The sequence below is a fragment of the Notothenia coriiceps genome, unplaced genomic scaffold (genome assembly GCF_000735185.1).
Source record: "Notothenia coriiceps isolate Sejong01 unplaced genomic scaffold, NC01 NC01_scaffold00019799, whole genome shotgun sequence".
NCBI lineage: Eukaryota > Metazoa > Chordata > Actinopteri > Perciformes > Nototheniidae > Notothenia > Notothenia coriiceps.
The window spans coordinates 401,668-420,836 of NW_011352500.1; the positions used below are offsets into that span (position 1 = coordinate 401,668).

The following is a 19,169-nucleotide window of genomic DNA, read 5'->3' on the forward strand; positions in this document are numbered from 1 at the left end:
CCCCGCCACAGCTCGCCCAATTCAGCATGTGTTTCCCATTTTCCCTTGGAGTAAGTAAACGGGCGGTTACCATCAAAGAGGGCTGTGGTGCAGGGGCCGACGGGGCCCGAACCTCTGGGCTCCGGGTTGGCAGGGTCACACAGCGCCCACAGATAGCCGCTGCCATTCACACTGCGGCGGGTGAAAGAGAAACTCAACTTGACTGAGAGGATGCACTCACAGTCGCGTCTGCCTCTTCTTCTGTTTACTGGTCGGGAGCTGCATGAGGGAAGGAAAGGACAAGAACGAGGGGGGAGGCTCCAAGATGGATCCCCTTTCCTCATTAACATACAAATGGAATTCTGCAGTTGAGAAGGAGTCTGTGCTGTGATTGAGAAAAAAGGGGGGAGGACGGGGAAAAGGATGGAGAAGTCGGAGGGTGAATCCTCCTCGTACCATTTCATCAGATCTGTCTATTCCTCTGTTTAGAGCCACCGTTAGTTTGAACTCTTCTATTAAGGTGTGTGGCTATCAGATTCCACCACTAATTGACTTTCCAAAGCCATCAGCCTCAAGGTGGGAGAATTTGAAAGTGATGCTTTTATCTACCAAAAGACAAACAAGAGGCCTGATGCAGACTGTTGGAACAGATTTCTAAGGAAAAGGGCTAAAGATGTCGGCCTGCAAAAGGACATGTGTGGTACTGCTTATGGTTTGTGAAACAGGAAGTACATCTTCGTCCATTTATGAATACAAATGTGTCCAAACATAAGCACACTAACCAGCAAACATGCACGAAGTGGTTCCACTGTAATGCAAGCCTCCAACTAACACGCCTCTCCCAGATTTAGCTCGCACAAATCTAACGTATGGTGTCTCTCTCTCTGTTTCCCCACAGCTTCGCAGACGGGGAGAAGTACGAGGAACCAGTGCGGCTGATGACTGAAAAGGCAAAGGATTTTAAACACCCACAATGACAGGAGTGATGCAAACAAAAAAAAGAGGCCCTCTTTGGTGCCATATTTTTTTTTCTGGCTGTGTGTGGGGGGGCAAATCATTAGAGCAGATCCCTGACTTTCACCCCATCATAGACCTTTCTATATACTGAGGAAAAGATATCTAGTAGTGTCTGATAAGATTCTGGTTCATTTTGATCTCCTGGGCAGAGAAAGGCCTGATATCAGCATCATGTTATTGAAGACACCTAGCCTTCAGGATAGATATGAACAAGAGCTTTTTGCAGTAGAGATACATTTTTACAAAGCACATTTATTGGATTGATTCCACTGTGGCAGGTGTTGGACCAAACATTTCCCCTGTCATTTTTAGACTTTTTTTTTCTCCAAAACATTCCTCTCAAGATGATGCCCCGTCTGACCTCTCTTTGTCTCTTCCTCGCTCTGAACTGTACACATTGGGGCTCAGGGGTTTGCATTCCCCGGCATGAGTGTGTGTGTTTGTCATACTCGTGTTCCTTCCTGCCACAGCCTCCATTAAGAGATTACTAACACCCTTGGCGCCTTTGCCTGTTTTAATCTCCCCCCCACATCAGCCCACTTTACCCAACACTGCATCTTATTATCACTGACAATCATGCCTGTACAGGTATTCACTCTCGTACACACTTACTAGCACCCCACACATGCATGCATATGACGCATATACATCACGCACATAAGAATAAACATGTGAATTCATTCTCACACGCTCACAGGTGTGGATGCCTATGCAGTGACTGGTCTCCTAACAGCGTACGCTGGGCAGATCTATGCACGCTGGTGCAGCTAAAAGGATGTTACTTTGAAAGTGTTTTCAGCTCCCACTGATTCCTTTTTCCCCCCCCACTCCACACACTCCCTGTTCTGAAGACATTCGCACACAACATACAACGCACCATTCACCTCCATAGCAGATGTCCCCAGAGAAAGAACTGCACTGAAAAACAGCCACAGATGGTGCTGCACCCCTCCAGCCTCCGTCACAAGCCAAACTGCACCGCACTGCTCGCCCCACCTCGCCCAGCCAACCCCAGAGGCCCGTCTCTCTCCTCTGGTTATCTGAGGTAGACGCTCTCCTAAAGGCCTCTTCTCTTCTGCTTCACTCTGGGTGTGTTTACAGGCCGTACCAGGGCCCAGTCGACACCACACACTGCTCGCCGTAATCTCCGGACCTATATCGGGCCTTTTTTATACCTACCGTACCTCTGTTGTCAGCTGTTGCTCTAGCTACCTCCCCTTTTTCTGACTGGCAATTTTCCTAACATCAAAAGGTTAGCACAAGCTATGAGCCTGTTAGGATTAAATCATGTCAGGCAGATCTTTATGAGCAAAGTTGTTGGGGATCACTCTCTATTTTACTTCAAGGGTGTAAAGTGCATGTTTCCCCGATATGTTTAGCAGTGCCTGAATCATTGCAATTCCTTCAGCAAGCTAAAATGTTGCCACCAGATAAGCCTTAATGGTACAGCGTTTGGTGCAAAAGGCTGCAGATTTCCCATCAGTTTTTTAATTGAAATGCCATATTAATGACTCTTCAACTCCATAGTGCACTTTTTCCCCCTTAGGCTACAGAATCATGTGGCACTGGCCTACAGTGATCATCAATAGTGTTACATACATATACAGTACAAGTGGTTTCCTCATTCAATCCTTGTTCTTTGTGTTTTTTGTGATGTTTCAATGTCTGAAATTGTGCAACGGGGATTGGGGTTCTGTTTTTAGAGATGTATTTTCAATGCTATTTTCTCCAAGACCCAGATTCAATGAAATAATCTGCTTTCTCCTAATGTGTTTATTTGTGTAAATGTATGAGATACTATCACTTAACGGTTTAGTGGCTTGTCCAAATGGTGTGAATGGATGTCTGATATGTTTACATAAATTCAGCAATTGTGGTTTGTGTTAAAGGAAAATTGAGAAGCAAAATTTTACTTCACAAAAAACCTCTCAGGTGAACATAATGACACGATGATATTTTAGCTATAGTTGCTCACTAGTCGACCCAATTAATTCACTTCCTTTCACCAAACCATATCCTTTTCTGGGAAATATGGTACACTTAAAAACCAGTGGGAAGCGGTATATACAGCAAAGAAGACGGCCAGTAGGTCTTCGTCGAGATTGTATGCATTATGTCTCAAATAGCAAACGGTGTGAAACAGTTGGTCTTCAGTGTAATCAATGTTTCCAAAGTCTATCTTAATTATTCCTGCTGTGTGTTGAATAGAGAAGCCAGTGGCTAGAGAGAACAACCTCAATCAATGGTTTACCATCGCTCACGACAATGTTTTGGGGGAGAGGAAACTGTACAGTCTTATTCTAATTTATGAAATATACAACGGTTTAATTTCCGAACTGCTTACTTTTTAAATGTTTCTGATCAGCTTTTGAAATTCAGGGGACATGGTAGTGAATGTATGATTTTGTGCCTTTTCTTTCCGAAATCTTGTTTGTGTGTGCCATAAGTCTACATATTGTATCTACATATCAAATAAATTCAACATAAATTTCAGATTGTGCTTCTGTCGTCTGATTGTATTGAGGTGGTTGTTGGAGATTGAAGGCTAAAAGGGACGTGGTAAGACTCCTTTCCTGTTGGGCAATAGTTGGATTAAGATTTCTGTCTGCGTTTTTTTTTTCCTCTGGTATAACAACTTGCAATAGCAAGCATATATTTGCTAGCCTAAATGCAGTATTTACATTATATACAGCTTTTTAACAACTGTCTACAAACTTTTGCTCCCAATGACAGACTAGCTTGAGCTTCACACATTCTTTACTAGTTTGGATGAGGTCTTGTTTTACTGTAAAATGCCCTTTGGATAGGATAAACTTCCCCTCAGAAAAAGTTATTGGTGACTTCAGCATGGACTAGACTTTGAGTGACCTGCAGGTCAGAAGAGTCGCACAATAACAGCGGAATCCGTGCTAAATAGCAGGAAGAGCCGCCTGTCTGCTGCCTGAGATATCCGCCTTTTTTATTGTTTGTGGAGGAATAGTCACATGTGCCTGCTGCAAGGAAACCAGTCATATATCTGCCCCCAGAACAAGCAAATAATGCTGTTTCTAAAAGCGGAGATGGGCAGGCTCGCCCACACACCTCCTGTTAAGTGGCAGCTCACAGTGGTCTACAGTAGGCATGAATCCATCCATCCATGTGTCTCTCTCGCAGAGATGATGAAGGGACATGTCATGAGTGAGCCTGTGTCGCTTAAATAGACGAGGCAACAGATGAAGAGAAGAAATGGATCTCAAAGAGAGGCTCAAGACTTGACACAGCAGGACACTCAGGCATGATGCCGAGGGAAGACTTGTCGATCAGTGCTAAAAACTCTTTGTGATAGCCAGAACCACCAGCTTATTGCTTTCAACCCATAGGCAGGAGTAACAATATTCTGAAATGTGTCAAAATTAAATGAGGAGGCCTCCAAAACTAAGAAAAGAAACCCACTGTTTGTTGCACCACATTGCTGCAGCTCCTGCTACAAGATACTGTGGCGAGAGTGTCTGTTTTTAAAGGAAAAAGACGCAGTTAAGATTTAGCTCCAAGTCAGGTCCGCCCCTACCATGTTTGTGTGTGCAACCTTTGCCCGGGGCCAGATTTGCTCAGGGGCTGCAGGTTTTCTTGGAAAGGAAAGTTATTTCTGGCGGGTTGGTGTGATGTCACGAGTGTTTCCTCATCCTCCGGGCCTGGGTCAAGTTTAGCTCCAGAGATTTTCCTGAGTTATCCTGTTGTTCTGGGAAAGGTGTGGAGCCAACCGACAAGGAGAGAGGGTTAGGGCAGGGTAGGGGGGGGGGGGCTCTGTCGCATCCCTCCCCTTTATACAATGGTTCTTCTCTGGATGACAGATGCTGCTTAACCCACTCTGACCCAGGGAGTTGTGATGCCTCAGCTGAGTGACAGGCCCATAGAGAAGAACTATGCTCCATGTTGCCCAAACGGGTTCGTGGCCCCCCTTCTCCAACAAGGGAAGAAACAGTCTCTTTGGGCGACCCCCCATGGTAATATATGTCTATCTGAGAAACGCCATGAATTAAGGGTAGAGGAGGTTACCCACTTCTGCTATCTTGTCCCACTGAGTGAAATATGGAGACAAATTGAGTGCTAAATCACTACAGAGTAGAGTGGTATTGTGACATTGCTTGAAAGCCTGTTGACTGTCCATTGTCATGAAGTTGCCTCTGCAGCAGCAGCAGCTCTCAGCTGCATTTATCATCACTGGGGACAGAGGGGAGAGAGAGACCATGCCATCGGTTTGTCATACTTAACTTGTCTGTCTCCATCTGAGAAGACTGTAGTCAGAGCAGAAGCTGTATCACAGGGGGATTAGTATTTCGGTCAGATGGAACAATATCTTTATTTCTTTTTTGTGCTGTTGAGCTGCTCCTTGTTTCCAGTGTTGTTATTGGGTTTTGTGATACAAGAAGCCTTTATGAGTTGAGAAATGAACATGAATCATTATATTCCTAAGGGGCTTCACAGAGCAGTGATTGCCGCCTCGGCTAAAACAGTTTGATATGCACACACTTTTGTGTTTGTCTGGGTAAAACTCTAATGATGCTACATCCAGCTGGCTCTTGGATATAAAAGTGCTCCTCTAGCAAGGTGATACTGAAAAAAACTGTTGGTTGTTTTTTCAGCAACACACCACACACGCACAGCAGCTCTCAGAACATCTCAACATGCTTGTCTTTCCTTCTTGAGAAGACGATACTTTAAACAATGTCTCCTTCACAACACAACCAATGTCTCGCCCTGCCTCCTCCCTTACAACGGCTGTCCTCTCAGCTGCAAGAAATGCACATCCACTCCCCCAAATTTCCAAAAATACACACATTCTCCTTCCCAGCCCCTTACAATGCCTTGTCCTGACCTGTCTCCAGCCCTGACATACAGCCTCCTCCTCTGGAGCACACAGTCTGCTTCTGTGAGACAGCCGTGTGTGCCTTTTTATAAAGCTGCTTATTTTTGTAAACACATAGAATTACCTAAAACATTCAGTAAAAAGCATATTAAAACGTTGAGTATAGTATAGAATATCTCATATATGAAAATCTAAGACATGAATTGTACTTATTACAAAAACAAATATTGCGTTACTTCCCGTTGACCCAAATACAGAAAATACTGATTGAGCCACTGCTGGACAAATACGGCCAACCTACTGGCGTACAAACAATGTACTAGAAAATGGCATATTGATAGATTTTGTGCATGTTAACAATATATTTTCCTGTACTGTATCACACATCCTAGTTTTAAAACTGAGTAGCCTTTGACTACTTATATTTGTCAGTATATTGCCCATAAACAAAGTTGTTTGGCCAGTTTTTGAAGAAAGGGTAAACATGTTGAGTAAGTAATTTTCCCTAAAAAGGTTTTCCTTTCACTGAATACTTACAACAAAACAATACTCAGTGTGAAATGAAAAAACAACAGAACACCAAGTGATAAAAGGATTAGTGGCAAAGGATCTCCCTTTTTACACCCTTTCAGTAATTGTATTACATTAATAAACACAATTATAGTATCCGTTTTTTATAAATTCAAAATAACAATAACACATGGTATTCCCAGAATGCACCAATTTGGACCTGCATGCCTTTTTATGCTCAAACTATTTTCTGAATGCTGCAACATGAGCGGTGGTCGTCGCTAGGTGGCACTGTGTCTGTTTGGTAAAAAGTCCTCTCGGTTTCCCCCTTAATATACAGAGCTGTCTGATACAAAATACTCCAAATGCCCACTGTCCATAATGTCGGGAAAATGAAAATGTAGAGTTCTTATTTCACCAAAGAAAATATCCACGGTGGTCAATGGAGGAAGTATATTATATTTTGTATTCGCAGATGTTTACTTTATTTCATATAATGACTTGAAGTTGTTCTGTAAATCTAAGATTACCCCACGTAGGCCTACACACAATCTATGAGAATATTTTTAAAACATCTTTCTTTTTTGTTAGGTTATTTAAAATGTAACGAGGGAAAAATAATGTGAACGCCATGTCAGAATTACCAACAAGATCCAAATTATTTCAAAAAAAATGAACTGACTGACTGTGATATAAACACACTAACAGAAAGTGTAAGGAAGCAAGCTACAAACAATATTCAGGCACTTTCCGAATGACACAATAAGAATTAAAACATCTTAAACATGCATAACTATGGCATAGCATTTTAATATATCAGAAGGTGGGTTATTTTTCTTATGTTTACCAAGAATAGGGACTCGGCAATGAGGCTGTCTTATAAATTGAGACTTTTGTCTGAAACTCGCATAAACATAAATATGCTCTTTGCAATAATTGAATGTCTTGTCTTATTAGCCTATTGCACCACTATATCTTACACAGATAACTTCGGTCATTTTAGGCCTACAGCTAATTAACCCATTAGGTACATTTTCCTAATTTAGCCTAAGAATGTTCTATTTTAATAGCAAGAGAATGTTATTGATTATCGGAACTGAAGCCCAATACCATCCACTTGATTTAGTTCAGATGGTCTTTTAAGGAGGATTATTTTTCGCCGTTGGGATTCACATAAAACACGGGCGAGTTTGATTGGTCAGAGAAGCGTGAGTGATACACGTCTTATACCTTAATATTAATATAATGAATACCTTCATCACAACATCAATCCGATATTTTGGTTCACATTTCAGATATTTAGTAATTTCTCAGGCAGTATGATATCCACCTATTGAGATCAATGTAGAACTATTTAATTGTTCCATGTTGCATTTCTCACATACATATAATAACACATACTATCCAGCTTGTGAGTTTACATTAGAGATTGGCATCGACTGTCTCTGAATTATAAACCCAATTCGTAACTGGTTGCTCTTATATCCTTTCTTCAACAGCTTGTTAACTACTTGTTTTTTTTATTTAAATAAAGTCCTTGCAATACATGTTATTGCATTGGGTTGATACACTTCCACTTAATGAGTTGGTGCAATAACTGAACAAAATATTCATGGTTGAAGAGGACTAAAGCAAAAATACAAAACAGCAGAATTTGACTTTAAGCTCTGTTATTCAAATGGTGGATATGAGAGTTGCAGGATCGTTCCTCACCTCAATAATTCTGTGGTAGGCTACGATGAACAACAAAGGTATCCCTTTGGAAATAAATATAAATATCTTTAAGACCAGTTAAAAAGTTAGTGTGTTTTTTAATGGGACAAATACTGCGTAATCTATGTTGTTAAAAACATTATATTATGAGTGAAAGTCCTTTTTTAAGGTTTGATTTTTACTGAAGCTGTCATGGACCACCTTAAAACAGTTTGTCCCGCCCTCGAAGCTTTCTCAGGTCGTTCTGATTGGCTGAGCCCTCGTGGATGGAAGCGGCTGCAGAAATGCAAAACTTGTTGCTGGCTCCTTTGGACGCGTTGATCTCACACAGCGCCAAGCGGCACAGCAGAGTGTGAGTGTATCTGTGAATCGCTCCCAAGTGCACTCAGACCACACCAGACAACACTCGGTTAACGGAGGGACGCACACGTTAGGAGCGAAACGCATTGGAAGGACTTAAGGCAAAAGCGCTTCGCTGCAAGCCGCATGACGGGCAGCGGGTGAAGGATGCTGTCAAGCCGCTCAGCAGTAGTGGAGAGCGGGTAGTGCATGCCGCGCTGCTCCGGGATCAGTTCGTGTAAACGGACGCCCCGGCTCACCGGTTCCCGGTTTGGAGAGCCGTGTTTGTGGACTTTTCATCACACTGGACTTTTGGCTACGTGTCTTTTCAGTAGAGATTTTGAAGGACATAGGTGGGCTGTATTTATTTAAAGAACATTTCCCCCTCAAAGCTACATAGTTAGTTTTGACTTTACGGCACCACTTGGACTTTTTCCCCCTTGTTTCCAGCATGGGAGCTTATACAAAAAGTCGCTCCGGGACATTTGACTTTGGACTGGAATAATTAATTAGCTGAAAGAGAATTGCCATATTTTCGATCAGTCCAATTTTTGTTTGTTTGATAGACATTTGTTTTTGTGCCATATTCGCACCAAAGAAACAGACACACTTTGGAATATGGTAGGTCACTCATGAAGCAAATTTAATAACAGTGTTTTATATTTGTTTGCGTAATCAAAGAGAAAAACAATAGTAGTCAAGTGCACGCATAAATAAGACAGCAGATACACAGTTTAAGTGCGTATTTGGACACTGTCTGTCCTCTCTATACGCGTCTTTGGAGAAGTTGAAAAACAAAAACAATTGATTCGCAACCATTAGAACTTATCCTGTGATATTAGCATTTCATTTTTGATTAAGCGTTTGATCAGTAGATTCATACAAACATTTCAATAGTTAATTGTATTTTTTTTACTTTTTGCTCTTGGAGACACACAGAAAAAACAGACAGTGTGCCGATGTCTGGCAAACTGGCCGTCATGTGGGATTGATTGCAGGGGAGTATGTTTGGGCTGGAGCAGTTCGGTTCTCAGATTAATAGCAGAAACCCTGGCCAGTCGGAGAGAAACATAAACCACCCGAGACTGAACATGGGCTCCCATTATAAAAGCCCAGGTTTTCACGCTGGAGGCCCACCAGGAGCCGTGGAACCCGGCATGGGTCCTCTGAGCGAGCCGCAAATGCTCGGGCTCAATATGAACATTAACGGAGAGCAGTACGGGGGCTTTCACCCACGGGGCCACTCGGACATGCATGCAGGCGGTGGACTGCAGCAGCAGCAGCAGCAAGGACCCATGCATGGATTTTTTAACAACCAGCAACCTCATCAAGGACATCCTCATGGCCATCAACCTCACCCCCACCAACCTCACCCTCATTTCAGTGGGAATTTTGGAGGCCCAGAGCCAGGGTCATCTTGCCTGCATGGTGGCAGGCTAATGGGCTACAACAACAATGGCATGGGACCACAGCAGGGCTTTGGAGAAGGATTTGATCCTCTCTCTGAGGGACAGGCAGGGGATGGCTTTCCCCAGCAACAGCAGCAGCAACAGCCGCAGCAGCGGCCCGGTAACATGCCTGATTTTACGCATCACGGGCCCCCCAGTGGTAGCCATGCTGTCCCTGCTCCCTGTCTACCCCTGGACCAGTCCCCTAACAGAGCAGCATCCTTCCATGGTCTCCCATCCTCCTCATCCTCATCATCTGAGTCTCATGGCCTGGAGCCTCGGCGGATGCCCAACCAGGGAGCAGTAGAGGGATTAGAGTATAACTTTCCAAGTGAGCCTCCATCTGGACATTTTGATGTAAATGTATTTTCCCCATCAGAATCAGAATCTCAGTTACCCAATTTTGGTCCAGGAAGGCCAGTTCCAGGCGCTAATTTCCCAGGGAACCCTGGAATGCCACGGACACCAGGTATGCCCAGCACCTCTAAGGGACACCAGCCGCCACAGCCCCAGCAGCCTCAGCATGGAGTGTTTTTTGAGCGTTTTGGAAATGGCCGGAAGGTGCCCGTGGGAATGGAGCCGGGGGTCAATGCAAGACATCCTCTCATGCAGCAGCAACAACAGGCCGGCTTGATAGCCAGACAGAATTCATGCCCCCCTGGCCTCCCCCGACCCCCTCAGGCTGAGCCCGGCCCTACTAACCCTAACATTCTGGACGGAGGGGTCATGATGCCTGGCCAACACAACCAGTTTGAATATCCCATTCACAGACTGGAAAATAGAGGTCTGAACCCCTATGGGGACCCCATGTTTAATATGCAACAGCCAGCCCCTCCTCCCTCCCAACAACCCCCAAATCAGCGACTGCAACACTTTGACTCTCCTTATATGAACATGGCGAAAAGGCCAAGATTTGACTTTCCTAATGCACATGGCGGTGAAGGCTGGTGTGGTGCTATGGAAAACCACCTCTCTCCGTCGGCCTACCCCGGCCTGCCTGGAGAGTTCACCCCACCTGTGAGTGAAGGTTTCCCACCAGGTCCGCTGCAGCATCCAGGGCCTGAGCAGCAGTCTCTGCAGCAGCGGCAGAATGCAGCCATGATGATAAAACAGATGGCCTCTCGCAACCAGCAGCAGAGGATGAGGCAGCCCAGCCTGCAGCAGCTGGGCCACCACGGCGAAGTTCCTCCTGGCCCAATGGCTCACGGAGGCCCAGTCGGGAGCATGCCACAGCCCAACTTTGACAGGGAGAATGCTGGCAGAATGCCCAACATTGATGGACAAAATCCTCATGTAACTCAGGAGAACTCCTGGTTCCAAGGTTCCCACCCACCAGGGGAGATGATGTCACGGCGTATGGGTGGAGCGGGTAATGAATCAGGGCCCCACGACATGGGGCTACAGCAGAACGGGGCTGGAATGATGTTTAGGCCTGGCATGGGCATGCAAGAGCCCATGAGAATACAAGGAGATGGGCATGTACAGGCTCTCCATTCCCCGGGCATGCACTCACAATTCAGTGGGAACATGGGCAACCTCTCACAAATGCAGTCTCCAGGAGCAGGGACAGGGCATCCGAATGCAGCAGCGGAGAGGCGGCCAGCTGACTTCCCTGCACCTCCAATGGGAGCACAGCCAACGTTTCCCTATGGGGGGGTTAACCGTCAGGGGCCAGCCCACAGTGCTCCCCAGGGGGTGAACACCTCACCAGGGAGCTACCCTCCTCAGTCTGAGTTCCCCCCAGGCCAGCGGTCGTCTGTTAGTAAGCTTGGAGCCCTGTCCCTTGGGAACTTTAGCAAAACCAGCGCTAAAGACAGTGTTTTCGGCCAGAGCTGCCTGGCGGCCCTTTCCACAGCCTGCCAGAACATGATCGCTAGCCTAGGGGCCCCCAATCTTAACGTAACATTCAACAAGAAAAGCCAAAATGAGGGCAAGCGAAAACTGAGTCAGACAGAGCAGGACATTAATAGCAGCACATCTAATGGGACTGGCAGTGCTGGACCTGAATATTTTCAGAGCGGCACTTCCCAGAACAGCCAGATGCCTGGCACTGGGAATAGCAACTCCAAGCCTGTAAGTCAAAGCCAGACGGTGCAGGGGGAAGCCAGTGCCCTCTCCCCAAATTACAACATGGACGCTACCCCATGCAGTGAGGGGAAAGCAACAACAGGGAATGGGAGAGGGAGAGGAAGGAGAAAAAGAGACAGTGGACATGTGAGCCCTGTCATTTTTTTTTCTCCTGACAATGCTAACCCTGTTGTAAGTCCAGGCCAGCAGACCCCCTCTGCTGGCATTGGGGAGAGGGGTGGGGGCACGCCCCACGAGAAACACCTCCAATCACCGTCTTGGGGAAAAGGAGGCGACCTAATCTTGGGGGACCAGGCCGACCTTATGTCTTCTTTGGACAGTGGCATTCAAAGTGTCGCTAAGTCTGACAGTAGCTCACCACGGGTGGACTTTCCTGACGATGTCAGCACCCACTATGGTAACGAGGATGAGGTTTCCTCCAGCTCAGATGCAGGAGGGGCCTCAGCCACCAAGCCCAATCGCAGCCCTATGATCACCGGCTCACCCAAAATGCAGAGAACTGACCATGGGTTGATTAATGGACAAAAGCCCCTTGCCATGGGCATTAACAATCATACTACCTCGACACCAGACAGTTATGTACTTAATGCTGGTGGGGGCACAGGGGCCAATGGGCCGAGCCACCCGGGCACTCCTGGGGTGGAGCAGGTACGCACCCCATCCAGCACCTCTGGCCAGGATGAAATCCATCCTCTGGAGATTCTGCAGGCCCAGATCCAGCTCCAGCGGCAGCAGTTCAGTATCTCTGAGGACCAGCCCCTGGCTATCAAAAATGGCAAAAAGAATGGTGACTGTCCCTCACAGAACGGAGACAATGAGCTGGCAAGCTGCAGCCCGGATGCTGGGAAGGGCTCAATGGGCACTATTGACCTTGACACCCTCATGGCAGAGCAGCACGCCACCTGGTACGTGCCCAGTGACAAGGCCATGATGGACGGGTCAGAGGATGACAAGGCCATGGGACCATGGGAAAAGAATAAGAGCCAAAACAGCAGCAAAGAAGGTAAATAAATCATTCCTATATTTCACCCACTTCTCTCTCTCTCTCAAACTCTGTCTCTCACACTCATGCAACATAGGCTACATGATGTATTTTACTTTTAAAAATAGTTGATTTTATTTCTTAAATTGCTATTTATTTTTATCTGAAATGCAGTGTGACACCACATTCATAATAGATTAATTGCTCTGGTAATGCTTATAATATACAGGACCTTTTGTCTATCATATGCGCCCAGAAACAACCGTCTCTGTTTAACAAGGGTCTGTGAATTTTAGAGCTTTAGTGTATAGTAAGATAATACATTTAATGCTAGCGCCATTCAAGTTTTTAGAAGGAAAAAAACCGATTTCTGCGGTGTTTTTGTTTCTATAATGTGTCCGTGTTAAAAATGGGATTCAGAGTGAAGCAGTTTTAAATGCCTTCTTACTGAACTAAGTCTTCCTTGTGCCTTTACGACAATATAAATGTATACATTTCTTCATTGTATAGGAACTTCAAAAGAACAGCTCAAGTAAAGTAAACATTTCCTGTGGTTCTTTATCTCGGTTTTCAGGGTGAACAACTACATTGAGAAGATTAATAGCTTTTTGAGGATATGCGTTTGCGCAGCGGGGTTCCCCTCGCCTTGTTACGTGTTTGTTTTTGTTATTACCATGGGATAATACCGAGCTGGTGAAAGTGGATAGATTTTAGATTGGCAGCACAGGATTTCAAGGATTACATATCATTTTTAAAAGAATAGAGCCATTCACTTTCAATTTTATTTTCCGTGGGAAATAGTTAATTTGTAATTATGGTAATATTTTTAAGCATTTAGTTTAAAAGTGTAGTTAGATTATTGTTAAACATTTTGTAATTATCTATATGTTTTTGCAACATTATTTATTATATTTGTAATTGCTTCCTCGTGTAGTGTAAAAAATGTATTCCTTACAATGTCTTGCAATGCAAAGTTTGTTAAGGAAATATTTACAAATATTTTCGCCTAAAGGCACAGAGGCAGTTTTTCATCTTAACGGAGATATACATTTTGCAGTTGTTGGTAGATTAAAAGTAGTTTTATCTTAATATTTGTATGATGGGTCTTAAATCCAAATGCAGCTACTTTTACTGTTACGTTGCTGTTATAATATAATATAATTTTAAATATAATTTATTCTACTTCATTATTATTATTTTGTTCTTGTTTTTTTATATTAGGCTATGTTGTGTGCTTTCATAGTAGGTGAATAGAAAACAAATGGTATGCGTTGTAATGCATTACAATTGTATAATTAGTCTTTTTAGAATATATTTATTTTATTTCTTTATTCATTTATGTTTTATGTTTTTTTGTTATTTTACGTTTGCTTTTTTGCAAATATTTTCAAACCAAAGCAGTACACAGAAGAAATACCAACAGTCAGGGTTAAGCTATGATTTATAATAATGTGAAGGTACTTTATATAATTGAGGAAAGCGCCGAGCGCGTCTCGAGCGCCTCTTTGTTCTGATCAGTGCGGGTGCAAAACGGCGGGAGCGCGCACGGAGCGGAGTCTTGAGTCCAGGCGCATTGTTTATATGAGCGCAGGGTGTCGGGCGCTAATACCGTTACTTCTTAGAGCACTGTAACTTGCCATTTCCACCCGTGTAGCATGCTAATTTCTCCGTCACCCCTATTATAAATCCATAGAAAACTAACAAGCAGTGCACTTTTTAATTTGAGCCATGTGATCAGAACTATATGTTTCACTTTTTCCAGTCATTTATTTTTCTCATGATTTGTCTCCACTGGTCTCAGCTAAATCAGAAGACACATGACAGGATCATTGAATAGTGTGGCTTTTATGTTGCTATTTTTCCACCTATTGTCAAAAGTTTTATTTTAGTTCTACAATTAAAAACTATATTTATATAAAGGGGTGTCGAAAAAGAAAGAGAAAAACCCCACTGATGCCAGGAGATAAGTAACATCATCACTTTAGATATTGATTAATGAGGCTATTCTTTTGAGTCGGAAACCCAACACTGATAAGCAGTCAGCCACATGTCACCCTGTTACTCTATCTGTTTTTATTTCTCTGGAGCTGATAGCACTTTAAACAATATCAATTCATACAAATCAGTAGATATTTAATGCAGAATAGTCTTATTTCTGCTCTCATTTCCTGTCCTCTCTTTCCTTCCATCTCCTTGCTCCTTCTCTCCCCTCTCCTCTCCTCTCCTCGCTCAGCCCTCCCTGCATGGACACGAGGCATGCAGCTCTGGAGCGATCGATAGCTAGTTAGCACAAATCACGGCTCCTGACAGTTTCTCATTTGAGTGCTTCAGACAGCAAAGATGAAAAAAAGGGTGGAGGTGTATTTGGGAAGGGAGGGGGATTCGAGATTGAATCTGATGCTTAGGCTACACAGAAGGGAGCAAAATAACATAATAATTTAAGATAAGTCATAGCCCACAGTGTAGTTCCATAAGAGCAGCATCCCACAGGCTTTTCACACTGCAACAAAATATCCACCTCAGTCTACCATTAGGGAGATAATGTCAGTGACACTAATTTGAAATAAATCAGGCCAATTAATTGGAGCATTAGCATTAACTTAATGTAACGTGGTCAAGAAAATTGAGGATAATTTTATATAGTTAATTTATGTAATTCCAGCGACACCGAAAACGGTTTTTTTCCCACTTATAATACATTTTTTAACATAATTATCAACACATGATCTAACTAGTTGAGATTTTCCAATGGAAATATTCTGAACGGTTATTTTGGTCGGATATAAGAACGTTTGTTTTTGTATTGAAGTAGATTTGAATTTTGCTTGCAGGTAAAATGGTTCTAACATTCCAGTACATTTATATATGTCTGTTTCTGTCTCTCAGTAGAGCCGACATTATATAATATTAAATAACTAATACATTCAGTAATGATAGACCATAATTAATACATTGATTTTCACATACAAACGTAATATAAATGCCTAAATAAAAAATTCTATCTTAATCGAAAATGCATTTAAATTAAATGTTTAATGATAATAATATTGCAGAACTTTGACTTAAAGTAGAAGGAGAAATACATTTTCCAAAAATGCAAATAATATGAGCTTATTTGTTCCTGTTTAGACTTTTTCCTGTCAAATAATACATAACGTACATAATGCATATTTTTTTGTTAGTGTTTTTCACTTGAAAGGGAAGTTATCTGTAACTGCTAGATCATTTAATTTAAACCGGTGAATCATGGTGTAGCATGTACGTGATGTTTTGGAGGAGTTAGCTTCAGAGGAGTTAACTGCAGTGAAAGTTAAAGAGCTTGGAGGTCAAAGGTCAATGTGGTCGTATGAGGTGAATGTTTCCATCACTCCATGAAGTTTCACTGTGTGCGCAATGCAAAGTTGTGTGAAACTTTGCGAGTTGATTTTTTATCAGCGCTCTGTAAAAGAACGTCTACAGGAGTCACAAATATATATTTCAAAAAATAAATTCCATATTTAGCCAACCTCCCCTAGCCAATACAAGTTATACTCTGCTTATTTGTAGAGGAACTGTGAACCCTGTGCATCCCAGCCTCTCTGTGCTCCCTGTGTGCCTGTTTAAAGTGATGCTTGCTGCAGTAATGGCCCCCTTTGGACCCCACATTTGGCATCCTCTCTCTGTGACAGCATGTAGCTCAAGTTTTCCACCGAGGCGCAGTGATACCTGCAACTGTAAGCTCATGGCCTGCAGAGTCTTGTGTGCAACACGGCATCATGTCCTCCCATGGAGGCATGTAGTAGCACGCGAGCAACTCTCCTTGTACGGTGTCAGTTAATATTTGTTTCCCCTTTTTGTGTTTCTTTTACACTCTTCCTCTTCCTTTCTCTTCTATATATCTTAGCCAGAAGCCGACCGTTCATTTGGAAACTCATGCACAGTCGTGATAACAGGCAACCAGCAGGCGTAGGAAGTGATTCAGTTATTTGTATTTTAACTTTTGCCACACACACTGCTGACTTCTTTTTTTATCAGCACAGCTAAAACACTTCACAGTTGACCTTGTGGAATAGTTTCACTCTTCACTCTCAATAATCAGCCCTTAAACAGCTCTAATCATGATCAAATCTCTTTCACTCCGACTTTGACAGGTTTGAAAAGAGGGAACTTGCATCTTATCACACCTACTAGAAAGCACTTAAATCCACTGAAAGAGCCGTATTGATATTTCACCACGGAGAACAATCCTGTGAGACTACCTGGCTTTGACATTTCCGTATGACAACAACCCCACAAATCACACCAGTAATTTCTATTTCCTTTTTCAAAAAAAAGAAGAAAGTGATTGGCACATGCCTGAATGTGAGGAAAAACAGCTTGGGGCAGTTTATGTTCTTTACCTGTCATTACAAGGTGTTTCATATTGACTTTTTACAACAACACACATTCACCAAGCACCTCGCACACTCCTGTACAGCAGTAATGATAATCACTATGATAATCATAGCAATTAGCCTTCGTAATAATGTTTCCAGAAGTCATAATTCATCCTCAGGCAACTCCTGTAAGTCTTGGTTATTGACATGTTCATGGGAGGGCTTCAAAGAACAGTTAGGGTATGTCTATAAACACAGATTTCTGCAAAATTAAGGACGTGATTGTGTCTTTCTGAACAAAACTATCCCTGATGTGGACTAGAAAATGAATGTAATCGTGTTCTATTTCTGCTTTCGCTGTTGTATGCATCTGTGTGTGTGCTGGTGTGCACGTGAGTGGTTGGCGAAGGGCAGGTTTGTAGACACTGCAACTTGATAGTGTGGATTTGTAAGGTGTAGACATAAAGTTTGATTTATTTAGACTAGGTGTCAGGCTCACGGCTTCAGCCCCCGATCTCAGGTGTCTCGCTCGGTGGAACACGCTCCTTTAATTCTAATGTGTTGAAAATATTTAAGAGTATTCACTTGACTTGTAAATAGCACAGGACTGAAAAGCGCCCATCATGCATTTAAAGCTTTTGGAATTTAATACAGCGTGTGTGTGTGTGCGTGGATTTGTGTTTGTTGATATTTTAGGTGTGTGCGTGCGTGCATGTGCGCTCTATGTTCTCAGGCCTTTCGCAAGACATTGAGCACTAGTGACAGTCAAAGGAAGCCTATTAAAGAAGCGTGCTTGTGACTGATGAAGAGAGAAAAAGATGAACAAAGATGTCAGGCCTTGCTGGATTTTTAACTCTTCAAAATAGCAGCTCATCCGGTGTTTTGTTTTCCCTGAGGAAGGGTGTTAGAATAAAAAAAACTTGTCTCAGCATGTGGTAAATATTCTCCTTGGATGCAGCAGGAAATGGAAAACTGTTTATCAGGAGGATGCACAGAGCGAGGCGTTCAAACCTTCAATCATGGATGTCTGTGCCCCCCCTCCAAATGTCCAATATTTTGTAAATTGAATTACAAAAAATGACTCCAGAAAGGTGCCCTGGGTTCACATTTAGCCCAGTATACAATTACAGTTTTTAAAAGGTGTGTGTGGTTTCAGGTATCTGTGGAGGTTGTCAGGCTGCCAGCAGCAGTTATGTTATTTAGACATACAGGTAGTCGTTAGGCGCCTTTAATTTCTATTGAGCAGTTGACAAATGGATTATGACATTGGAGCTGTTTCTACTGGGTGACAGACTGAGGGAGTGATAAAGAAAGTAGAGAAATTTATTTTGTACATCTGTAGTTTTTCTCATGAGGCGAGATGGCTGTGTAAAAGCTCTGATTTGCATTTATTGAAGAGAAAATAATTCAATTTAAAACATTTTCCATAATCTCATGCTACATGAATATTGCTAATTCTCAAAGCTGGTGTGTTTAAAGCACACATTAATCTATTCATCAATTTAAAATACACACCAGCAAAAGAAAATGTTAAAAATGTAATTTTGAAATTTCATTTAATTACACAACAATGTCTTTGCCCTTTTTGCGATTCACAAATTGAAAATTCCCACACTATTATTTTCATCATAAACAAAATCCTGTAATGCACATGCTTCTAACCTCAAAATTGCCCCTGTTTAAACATGTGGTTGACCTTTTTCCAAACGGATGAAATCACAGAAAGTGTTGCAGTTCGGTGCTGAAACAAAATAGAGACAGCGAAGTAGATCAATATGTCACCGACTTGGACGACATGCTGGACAGGTCCTGGACATGGTTGTGAGTTATGAAGGAGGCACTAAATCACATCCCATGTTCTGATTTGTGTCTGGTTTCCTAAGCACTTCTTG

The 19,169-nt window shown here is 43.0% G+C and overlaps 2 protein-coding genes across 3 annotated transcripts in view; both read left to right on the top strand.

Moving 5' to 3' along the window:
- Positions 1–3,489, top strand: part of LOC104952320 (phosphatidylinositol transfer protein beta isoform-like) — a 25,230-nt gene extending 21,741 nt beyond the window's left edge. For both annotated transcript variants that reach the window (XM_010779126.1, XM_010779125.1), the window contains one exon: positions 878–3,489. In XM_010779126.1, the coding sequence (XP_010777428.1) occupies positions 878–925 (48 nt within the window). In that variant the 3' untranslated portion in view covers positions 926–3,489. The remainder of the gene's footprint in view (positions 1–877) is intronic.
- Positions 3,490–8,386: 4,897 nt separating this feature from the next.
- mn1b (meningioma 1b) lies at positions 8,387–12,951 on the top strand. Its single transcript, XM_010779140.1, has one exon. The coding sequence runs from the start codon at positions 9,409–9,411 to the stop codon at positions 12,949–12,951; it is 3,543 nt and encodes a 1,180-aa protein (XP_010777442.1). The 5' UTR covers positions 8,387–9,408.
- The last annotated feature ends 6,218 nt before the right edge of the window (positions 12,952–19,169 follow it).